Below are 11,291 nucleotides of genomic sequence, written 5' to 3'. Positions count from 1 at the left end.
TTGGAGGGGCAAATAATTGACCATTGTGTGTGGGGGAAAAAAAACACTAGTCTTCAGCGTGGTTCATACAATTGATGGGAAGTTGCTGCTGCATGCCTGCATGTAGCCTATAGGCCCAGTTATTAGACTGGGGCATTTCAATACATTTGCAATTTTGATTAATCAATATCATGTTTACACATTAGTGGTCCTTTTAGAACAATATAGTTTCACATTTATTTAATCTGTTAAGAATAAAACAGTGATTTTCACACATCCACGATAATTTATAGCTTGACATAATAATAAAAGTAATAATAAGAGTAATAATAATAATATCAACAATAATATAGTAGTTTAATAATATGAGATATATATATAGAAGCCTTAAATAAAATATACTTTGACTACTTTAGTTTTACCAAGTTCACCCCAATTTAAACCCTCACTAAACTGTTGAGCAGAAGTTAAAAGATTAAATTAGCCTAAATCTTAATCAAGGTCAGGTCCACTCCACTTACTGTATAGCTTGTTTCCGTTTTTTAAAATTAGCTTTCAGACACATCCCATGGTCTTCCTCAGCACAGAGTTTGCACAGCTGTCATTATGCAACCGAAGCAGGCAACAATCAGCCAACTACAAGTCCATCTGCTGGGGAAGAAAAATTCAGTAAAATTGAAACGGACTTCAAGTTACGAGAAGAAAACGAATATTCAATTATCAACAATAAACCTGACAAAAAAACTAGATTTCTGCTATTTACATAAAAGGGGCTCGTTCTTTAGTATCTATTTCCGGGGTAGGCTATCAGTGCAGAGATGGTGAGTATCAAAAGATAGAAATCCGTGTAATCCGACACATCAAAATTTCATTAACGTGAGCACATCAGTGTGTACCAAAATTAATAAATAAATAGATTACATATCTGTGTATTATAATGTGTATCAGCTATACGGCTACTCACTTGGTTTAATAATACTTCTGACGAACACCGGAAGCTACCTGGTTTTCCTTACCAAAACGGAAGGTAAGGAGGTTTTTCCTCTCGCAGAGCCGTATTTAACTTTGTATGCGTGAGGCCGACACCGGCCGACACCGGCTTGGAGGACAGTCAGGTAACGTGTGAGGTTATCCGCCACATCGTTTCATCCGAGTCAAAGAATTCAATACCAAACCACTTCGGGACATGAGCTTCAGTATTGAGCGCTACATATGATTATATGTTGGTATGTTTACGCTGGCTTCCGGTGTAGCTACAAAACATCCAACGTTAACGTTGAGAAAACTTTACTGCTAATAGTTCTTTCGTTTGTACGTTAACATTACCGTGTTCAAATTGAAAGAGCTAACGTAAACATTCACTTAGCTAGCTTTAACGTTACACCGAAAATGTGAAAAGCAGGTGACCACAACATGTAACGTTAATTACTTTCATCCAAATGTAGCTTATTGCTAGCTAGCTAATACCAATTGACCATGCGACGTCAGTAGCCCTTATCAAAGGATGATGTGATTTGTGTGTTATTCTTTCACCGAGTAGAAGCATAGCTAGATAATGATGGAGCTTTTAACAAGCAGCGGTGTTATTGTGTAAAGGCCCATTAGAGGTCGCACTGGTACATGTAAAAAAAACTGGGTAACGGTACCACTTTATATGTAACCCAATATTAAGATTGTATACATAATGGCGTTATTAATGATATATACACCATTTAATAATGTTCTATACATAAGTCATAAGCCATTAATTAAAACAACGTTTGGGTAGCCAGGTTGTGAAAAATTTTCTCTGGCTGGTAAGCCATTAATAGTCATTAATTAAGGGTAACAAGTGTCTAATTAATTGCTACTTATTAGCCATCAGACAAGCATTTACAAATGTTAATAAGTCAGTGATATTAAGGGTCTCACTTTCTAATAAGCCAACAGCAAATCTCAGTAATTAATTTGGAATCATAAATATGAACAAGTTAATAAGAAAGTTTTTTTTTTTAATAGCAATCCATCAGGTCGTGTATTGCAAATGTTAATTAGTTATTAGCAAATGGATTTTGATGCTCTGCAGCATTTTTCTAAAAGTTTAGTGATCAAACGGTCGATTGGAGCTTTTATATGATGAACCACAAGGCTATATGATGATGGACACAACCTGCCAACCCATTTATTAATACCTCATTAAGTGATCTATAAAACATTAGTACATTATTTATTAAACATTGTTTCTGATAGCAATATAACCAATGACAAGTTTCTCTCATCTTTGTAGGTAAGACAGACAGACAGAACCACAACATGTAAGAGCCTCTCAAAGACCACATTTTGAAGAACATTGAGTGATATTGCTTTTGAAAGAGAAATATATTAATGCATTTTCTTTTTACTTTTGAAGGTCAGGGTTAAAATATCACATGTCACTGCCTGTGTCGGTGGGGGTCCTGTTGGTGGGCCTCCCATACTCCATCTCTCTGGCTACCCAGTGGATTTATGGCTGGCCCAATAAGCCTGGATATAAGAAGTACATAGAAGCCCTGAAACCAAGGTAACTTGTAAAATACTGTAGATCTGTACTTGTTTTTTACTCATTAGGAAAAGTCAGTTTTTAATCCCCTTTTTCATGTTTGGCCTCTCCTTCAGGCGAATATACTGTTTGACCAAAGCTGTGCTGGAAACTCTTAAATATCTGCAATATGGGAGACTTTACTTTCAGTGGAAGTCATGGTACAAGAATGACGAAAACCGTAAGCATTATGAAAAGGTGTGTTAACGAATCTTAATGTTACGTTTGTCTCAGCATTCATCACTTTAACTCGATGGAACATTTGTTATGTAATACCTAAAAAATGGTGTCAGAGTTTACGGTTTTGTCTGTCTGGACTCAAAGGGAATCAAATTTGGCCGCCGAAGCAACAAGCTGGACTTGTACCACCCTCCAAACGTGGGCATGTCTAAAGATGTGCCTGCACCGCTGGTGGTTTTCGTCTATGGAGGCGCATGGGGCTCCGGAGATCGATCCATTTACTGTCTGCTGGCGAGGCAGATGGCTGAAGAACTGAGTGCAACTGTCATTTGTCCTGATTACTTCACCTATCCAAAGGTAAAAGCTTTAGAACAACATGCCGTTGTCTAATTGGATTAACGATTTATTCAACAAATTCAGAGTGTCACTGGAACGTGAACAGTATTTCTCATATTTATGAACTATAAGTAAGAATTATACTGCAGTAAGTAACTCAAATGGCAGATAAGACATGTCATTATAAATGTTACTGTGGTATCTGAACTGACTGCTTGTTTCATCTAATTGCCAGGGGAACGTTTTAGGGATGGTCCAAGATATTGCTGACTGCTTGGTTTGGGCCCAAGAGAGTGGTGAGAAGTTCAACTTTGACAAAGTAAGAAATATCTTAGTATTCAAGTCAGATAAGTATAAGATATAATATCAAGGATTCTTTGGAAATTGAGGAAAACTTTCAGATTACAATGGTAAGATTGACCATTTATTTTAAAACCCCAAAAGTTGGAAATCTTAAATATGTTCCAAAGCTTAACATTTCCTGAATCCATTCCCTTTTACCAAAATCCCTTTTCATGCAGAAAAAATGTTGTCCAAGCATGTGGGAAATGATTATATTAAAGCAATTTCATGGGTCCTTTAAGCTCACAGACTAAACTCATATCATGAATACATTCTAAAACATTTCTCTTTCAGTATGAGTAGCACTGATCCAAACGGTCTCATCGGTTTCTAATTTATTAACAAGCTTATATAATAATGTTTTCTTGGAGAGTACTGATCCACATTGACCCAGTGTTCATTACACATGTTGTCATGTTTTTTTGTCTTTTGTAGGACAACATAGTATTAATAGGCCATTCAGCGGGTGCACATTTGTGTGCACTGACCACTCTGTTTCTCATTGATGCAAGAGAGGAGCTTTTCATAGAGGCCAGCAAGCTGAGGGACATTTCACTGGCAATTAGAGGAGTTATTGGTAAGGATTTATGTGCAGTGCATCAGTCACAATTGCAACCATATTTTGTGCTAAAGTAAACTCAACTTTAATAAATGTATGTGTGTCACAAAGATAATTTTGTGGCTTCTGAATTGCTGTTGAAAATGTTTTTTTTATTGCCTTTGCTATGATCTGAGGGCAGTGAAGTTTTCACAATAGGACTTTAAACATCTCCCTCTTTCATATTTTCCAAAAATCAAATGCCAGAATTCTTTTCAGTTAATCTCTCATATTTTTCCGGACAGGTCTGAGTGGCGTGTACAACATCATGGACCATTATGAGCACGAGCAGAAGCGGGCAGTCGAATATGTCTCCACCATGCATAAAGCCATGAATGGAGTGGAGAACTTCCCGTACTACTCACCAACACACTTACTGAAGACGTTGAGCCAGGACAAACTGAACAGGTGAGACAAGAAGACAAATGGTGTTACATCCTGAGAAGCCATCTTTTGTAGGGGGTGACCTTTTTTTTTGTGCACCATCAACAACTTCCACATGAAATCAGGCATAAGTGCATAACATTCATTCACATATCCACTACTATAGATAGAGCTTAAACTTCAATACAACCCCTCTATATTAACTATAATTATATATATATACAGTAATAATTCCAGGGCAATCTTTAGTACATGTATGTTGATTTCTATATAATGAATCCACACAATAAATAATGTGTAGAGCATTCATATTTAGGCATATTTCCAAAACCTGCTGGTGCCTTATCCATTATATATATATATATATATATATATATATAACATAATATGAAGTTATTACCCTTTCTCACGTTGTATATGTGCAAAGTATTTTTCTGTGGAGACAAGAAGACCAAAATAAAATAATCTTCATGAAATCGGTTGCATCTGTTATTCAATACAACATTTTTCATGCACAATATTCTCTTGTTTCCATTTCTGCCAGAGTGCCTCCGTTCGTTTTGCTCCACGGGACCAATGACATTATCGTTCCTTTTGAATCTTCCATAAAGCTCTCTGAGCTCCTCACCACGCTGTCCATAAAGGTGTCGCTCCACCTGCTGCCCAGAGTTGACCACACTGAGATCGTCACTGACCTCATGGTGTCAGACAGGCGCTTCTACCATTGCATCTACAGCTGCATCAAACATGAGTACAGAAAACTTTTGGGAACCTGCTGACGACCCTTCAGAGCGTCAGAAAAACATCCATTCATCACTAATATTTTAATGATTGTGCCATACACTTACTTTGTTTACAGTATCTGCTCTAATACCTCACAATGAATTGTATTAAGCCTTGATTTTAACTTGATTGTGATTCCATAATAATGATTTATATTTTCAACAGATTGTAATTGAGTAAATCCAGCAGTTGCATCCGATTGGTTTTTGATATAAACTCTTGTGTGAAGTAGAATCTGAATAACCTGATTCTAATATTGTCTTGAAAACTTGTTGTCCAGTTTGCAGTAATGTAAAATACAAGTTAAGAAAAGTGAAATCAATTATGAAGCAATAAGAGTATTATAAAAAAAGCAAAGCACACTTATACATAGTACTGAAATGGGAGAACAGTTACACTCTATATATCTTGTTTTTTTTTTTTGGCCAACTATATCTTACTGATGTTGCTTTGATATTTTGATTCATTAACTTGCATGTTTTTATAAAATGAAACATTTTTCTTGATTTATTGTAATATTTTTTCTTGAATAACTATTTATTGATCTCAGACACATTAAACCCAACATGAAGGAACTAACCATTTGCTTTTTTTCTTTATTGACTACAAATCTCTCAGAACAACACATTCAAATACATGCAGTCTCAACAATGGAGCATTTAATCATACATTTTACAACATATGAAAGATATTTTCTATGGCTGCAGATTGCTGCAGGGACTGGGCATAATTGGAAGTTACATTATTATATACATTATTTATAGTTTTACTTTTCCTAGATTGGAATGTGTTGGTGGTGCCCAGATTATTCTGAGCTAATCTGAGCTATACCATAACATTTATATACATATGGATTTGTCTCTATTGTTAGTGCCACTCCACCTTTTGGGGACTGTATGAACATTTAAATTAAAAAAAATATAAAAAACAAGACCCTCCCCAGCTTTATTTACATTTTCGTTTGACTTAAAAATATAGCCACTCTCACACAATTTTTAATTAAAAAGCTACAATTTGTTTTTATTACAGCCACCAAATGAGTAAACAACAAGCCATCGGATAACCGTCAAAGGGCTGTTTCATAAAGGTGTCTCTTATTGTGAAAAGCTCGTTTGGATGAGGCTAAACTGGACCAGGATCTGTTATTGGAGAAAGTAGAGCTGATCAGGGGCTAAATTCGTCAAAACGAGGAGGAAAACAGTCGGAACTGCACAAAAGTTGCCATGTTTGGTTCTTCTTTTATCATTTTACAGAACAACATTATTTATTTATTTATGTTACCCCTTAAAAGCTGTTAAACCATGCAGCTATCCCATTAAAATACCTTGAATAGGAAAGGTAGGATTGGCTCAAAAAAGTTTTTGAGGGTTTTAAAAAACTTTTAAACGGAGGTTATAACAAAATAAAACACTTTAATATATTGCAGTCAAATGTATCCATGAATTAACCTGACCAAATGTGGAGGAATTTCCACCTTAAATTAAAAACGAAGGTTCTTTTTATAGCTAGTAGCCTACATTAAAGTAGGCCTACCTGTAATCTGATCAATAGAGCTGGCCAGCAATTTTCCCTCCTTCTTCTTTTGTTTTGAAAACTGAGATTAATATACTTTTTTTTTCTTTGAGAAGAACATACGCACACACACACACGCACACGCGCGCACACACACGAGGCGGAGTTTAGCGAAGACCTACATCGGTGTCTCAGTTCAGGTTCTGCTCTGCTGCGTAGCTTCACTCACACACGCACAACTGTTGTGTTTGACGGTATTTGCCGAAGCGTAAAGAGAAGTAAAATCATGTCTGTAAATATGTAACATTCGTGTTTCCACCGGGAGAAGAAAGATGGACTCCGTTGTGAAAAACACCCAGAAGGAGTTGTGGCTCCGCGGTCTGCTTTGGTGGTCGCTTCTGGTGGAGCTGGCGTCGGGAGGTGACAACTTTTTGACTCCTTTTCAATGAAAACAAATGAGAGATAAACTCATTTGAAGGTGCTTCAATGCCGATTTGTTAATACTGTAATCATAGCATTATATTACTGGGCTTTGACGAGTTTCTTCCAGGTGTTTGTGATTTACTGAGGGAATAGGAGTTCCCGGCTGAGGGCTAACGTTAACGAGAATTCCAGGCTACCACTTCAGTGGTCATAACAAATGATCTTGTACCTTTTTTTTTGCTGGCTGTGATTTCTTTCATAGTAGGCTGCACTACTATTTCTGTATCAGGCTTAGGCTACTGTAGTATCCCCTTACAGAGAATTGTTAAATGTTTTCTGTGTATGATGTTGAGCTGCTGTAGTGGTTCAAAGGTCTTTTAAATGTTGACCTCAACAGAATTGAATACATTGTGAATGAGGTCTTGCTGGTGGGTGTTGGGCTGCAACGTTAATCACCAATTCAGAACAGCAACAACAGAAAGTCATGTTTAGCTTTTTAAGCAGCATGATTCTGCATGCTTTTCTCAAATGAATCATCATCAGTATTTATCTTAGATACATTACTTTGGATAACCTGTGCATGCATGGTGCACGCACACACATGCATTGCTCATACCTTGTCATATGGAAGCACCAGGAGTGGGACTCTGATGCTCTGAAATAACAATGTGACTGTGACAGTAGCACACACAAATGAAATCAAGAAATGGACAGTTGTCGCAGCATTGAAAGCTCTAATGAGGGGGAGATGTGTTTTTCTAGTGAGTCACAGCTTCAGATGTACATTATTTACATTCATTGGCCTCTCTGGTTGATTTGATCCCATGCATGTGTCCTCTAAAGTCAGTGTTGAACCAAAGCTTTAGCCCTGGGGATAATCAGGAATTATTTTACCGTGACTCATTCTCACATTATCCATCATTGAAAATAACTACAGTATGGACAACTGTTTTACTTCAGTGCACTTCAGAATGTATGTATTCCCTTGGAATTATGAAACAAGCCTTTGCTAAAACATCCACGTTCCAGGCTTTGGCAATGCATCAGCAACAGAGTGGCATGACCGTCAACAAAAACCCAAAGAGGCACTTCAGTCAAGTTGCATCGCTGATCTGTTGTATAAATTGAGCACACAAGCAGTGACAAGCACTGGTCTCACCCCTCAAATTAACTGTAAGCGGGTGTTCGCTAAAAGGTCACTGGCTTTGTTGTTGAAAGAGCGGTTTGTGAAATCTCACCCCAAAAAATGTCCCTGACGCACAGAAATTGCCCCTGCAGACATGTAGATTATAGAACAACCTCCAAACACCTCCTGTTTCTTCTTCTATAGGGACACAGTCAGGTGTACACGCCTATGTTTATGTGTATGTGTGTAATGTCTTCTGGTAGTGGACTGTGCTCTTTCATTTACATACCCCCCAAAAATGGCCATGTTTCAGCATGAGAGTATGTCACAAATAGCTGAAACAACTAAGATTTTCTTCCATTTTATAGAGTAGAATACGTTTTATTGTCATTGGACAGCAGCTGTCCAACGAAATGTTTCCTTAACTCACCCTCAGTAGTACCCTTATAAAGGCAAAAGACACAGAATAAAAACAATAAATATAGTAAATACAATAATAAAAGAAAAGAAAAAGTCAGATTGCTATTGCACCATTATTTGTTAGTGTTCAGTTCTTTTATGGCATCTTTTACATCTTTCCAAGAATACAGTTCCTTATAAGGAGGTGAACTGTGGGAAAGACCTTTTTGTTTTAACTAAACATGACGTTCAATCATACGACTTTAACGTCACTGTGACATCGCCAAAATACAATTGAGCATGCATGTCCATCCTTGTGAATTTAAGGAACAAATATCATTGCATTCCTCTTGGCTAGTTTTTCGAGAATGCTTCCTCCCTGTTATGCACACAGATCCAGTCAGATGAATGAACATGACGTCTAAATAAGAAAAGACAAGGGGTCGGAGTACGGATAAGTGATGCTGTGTGCCTGTGGGCCAATCAATGACTTTTTTTTCAGCTGTATTAAACAGTTGCTAAAGGCACATTACACATGACCTGACTGGTCTGTTAATGAAAGTTAATTCAGTGTAACAAACAATAGGAATAACTGCAATTGAAACATTTTATTTATAAAGAAATAATAGGTACTGTATATCAGCAGGTAGAGGAATCTTTGGTGAAAGTAAGCAACTGGAGGATATGTTTTTAAATACAGTATATATGTAATAATTGTTCAAGCTTGTGTTTGCACTTTACTTGATTATTCAGCCTGGGCCCAAGAAATACGTCTGTGTTAGTGCAAAACAGTGCTGTTTTGTGAGTGTGCACAAATAAGCACCGAAGCTGACTACAGTGGGAAATATGAGATGGAGACAACCATGTGAAGTTCACTGAAAAACAATGTTTAGCTACTTGTTATGGAAGAAAACTGGCTGTAATGTAATTAAATAAACAAAATGAATGAGTCTTGGTCAAAATACTTGCACATTTTGTTTTACAGCTATGGTTTAGTATTGTGTTTTTTTTAATTTACGATACAATTAGAGGATTGAGGATTAGAGGAGTGCAAGGATTAGTTGCTTAATTGATTTGTCGATTGAAAGAAAATGTATAATTTTGATAACCAATTTATTTCTCATGCAAAATCAGTTGTACGAATATGCTGCGTTTCTTTGTCTTATTTGATAGTAGACCAAATATCTTTGGGTTTTGGGCTTTAATATTTGAAGACCGGGATTTAGGATATTGTGATGGAGAGAAATTGGGATTTTTCATTATTTTCTGCCATTTTATAGACCAAATGATTAATTGTTAGTTGCCGCCCCTACACAATATCACCGTTTGTTAAGATAAACTAGAACGGATACAAAGAACAGTAGGTTCCTCTGACATATGAACCAAATTTAAACTGTATAAACCTATGATAACAAAACATGTATGTAAAATGATGTTGTATATCATTTTCAAGATCTTTATGTGCCAAGTTGAGATGTGACATGACATCATTTCCATCTAGAAGAAGAAAAACTGATACGTTCAGAGGGACATCTCCAAGATACGAAAGCAGAAATTGATTTTGTTATTTGACATTGAAGTGTTTCTTTTGTGTTTTTGTATATGTTTTCCACAGGATGCATGTTATGTTTGATACACTAAGGTTGATTTATATAGCCTAGTTGTTTGTCTCTCTCTTTGTCAGCTCCTGTTGATTGTTGATTTGGCTGAAGGGCTTATGCCCATGCTTTACTCGTTTTAATGGGGTTAATTTACTGCACAGTCCATACAGATTGGATTTGTTCAGGCAAACTACCTATTAGTGCATTAACCCTTCTAGGAGTAACAACAACGCATTAACTCACATTAACCTTATCTAGCTTTCCCAGTGAGTCACTCTGGCCCATTAGCAGTACTCCATTCTCGCCCTGGGACACGAAGCACAAATAAATCAAATGTGTAATAAACATGTTTCTTCAGAGGCAAAGATGTTTGTTAATGTTTGTTTGGCATGAAGGCTTGGATGAGAAAGCTTCAGAGCGATTTCGGCCAAAATACAGGGTGATGTGAGAAGGCTGGGATGTGAGGTAGAAGAAACAGCTGGGTCGGTCCGCCACGTTGTTTGTGGAACATGAGGCCGTGGACAATTTGAAGATGTCGGAGCCTTTCATGTTCAGGTTGAAGGTTCCTGTCAGGGCAGGGCAGGCCCAAACATGTCTGACTCCCCCATGCTCACCTCCACATCCTCTGCTTTAGTTTGTATACTGCTGTTGTGGCATTAAAGTCTAATAACTTTTTAAATTCAGTAGTCATTCCTATGATTTTGGACAGTCCGTGAACAACTTTCTTTTAAAACTAAGAACGAGCGAAGGCATATACCTGCGATTCTGTCTCAATGCACAGGTTTTGTTTTGTCCTTAAGGTGCTTATTATTCTATATGTACAGCTTTAGTGCTTCATAATTGCTGTACTTGAAGGCATGTATATCACTGTGGTTGAGCACCTAAAGTACAAATACAACAGGCCCACCAGAAAGGCTAAACTCAGCTGAGGTGTGTGTGTGTGTGTGTGTGTGTCCGCGTGCGTGTGCATTCTCTGCTCCACTTGTAAAGAACAACCAAGATGATAATTAGCCTGACTTTTATATCTAAATGTCACATGTTGGCTATATTAAGATCACAATGCTTGACTCG

The 11,291-nt window shown here is 37.1% G+C and overlaps 2 protein-coding genes across 4 annotated transcripts in view; both read left to right on the top strand.

Moving 5' to 3' along the window:
* Positions 1-739: 739 nt before the first annotated feature.
* Positions 740-5,738, top strand: si:dkey-193c22.1 (probable isoprenylcysteine alpha-carbonyl methylesterase ICME). 3 transcript variants are annotated; one of them, XM_028578631.1, is made up of 9 exons: positions 740-800; positions 2,246-2,273; positions 2,369-2,518; positions 2,614-2,734; positions 2,861-3,073; positions 3,288-3,371; positions 3,830-3,971; positions 4,238-4,400; positions 4,921-5,738. In XM_028578631.1, coding segments are annotated over exons 2-9 (1,110 nt in total). In that variant the 5' UTR covers positions 740-800; positions 2,246-2,271; the 3' UTR covers positions 5,156-5,738. The 3 variants fall into 3 exon arrangements, with proteins under 3 accessions (XP_028434432.1, XP_028434430.1, XP_028434431.1); XM_028578629.1 differs by lacking the exon at positions 740-800 and adding an exon at positions 1,002-1,094; XM_028578630.1 differs by lacking the exon at positions 740-800 and adding an exon at positions 1,042-1,205.
* A 1,077-nt stretch (positions 5,739-6,815) lies between these two features.
* Positions 6,816-11,291, top strand: part of cspg4ba (chondroitin sulfate proteoglycan 4ba) — a 31,103-nt gene continuing 26,627 nt past the window's right edge. The window contains exon 1 of the mRNA XM_028577987.1: positions 6,816-7,091. Within this exon, the coding sequence (XP_028433788.1) occupies positions 7,004-7,091 (88 nt within the window). The 5' untranslated portion in view covers positions 6,816-7,003. The remainder of the gene's footprint in view (positions 7,092-11,291) is intronic.

The sequence above is a fragment of the Perca flavescens genome, chromosome 5 (assembly GCF_004354835.1).
Source record: "Perca flavescens isolate YP-PL-M2 chromosome 5, PFLA_1.0, whole genome shotgun sequence".
Taxonomy (NCBI): Eukaryota; Metazoa; Chordata; class Actinopteri; order Perciformes; family Percidae; genus Perca; species Perca flavescens.
The sequence above is the reverse complement of the archived record's forward strand: the minus strand, read 5'-3'. Positions and strand labels throughout refer to the sequence as shown.

Bases quoted from the DNA above. Each gene is read 5' to 3' on its own strand.
- si:dkey-193c22.1 (XM_028578629.1), top strand. From the start codon at position 1,049: ATGCGTGAGGCCGACACCGGCCGACACCGGCTTGGAGGACAGTCAG. The intron at 1,095-2,245 runs GTAACGTGTGAG...TCATCTTTGTAG, and splicing joins CCGGCTTGGAGGACAGTCAG to GTAAGACAGACAGACAGAAC. The intron at 3,074-3,287 runs GTAAAAGCTTTA...TCTAATTGCCAG, and splicing joins ATTACTTCACCTATCCAAAG to GGGAACGTTTTAGGGATGGT.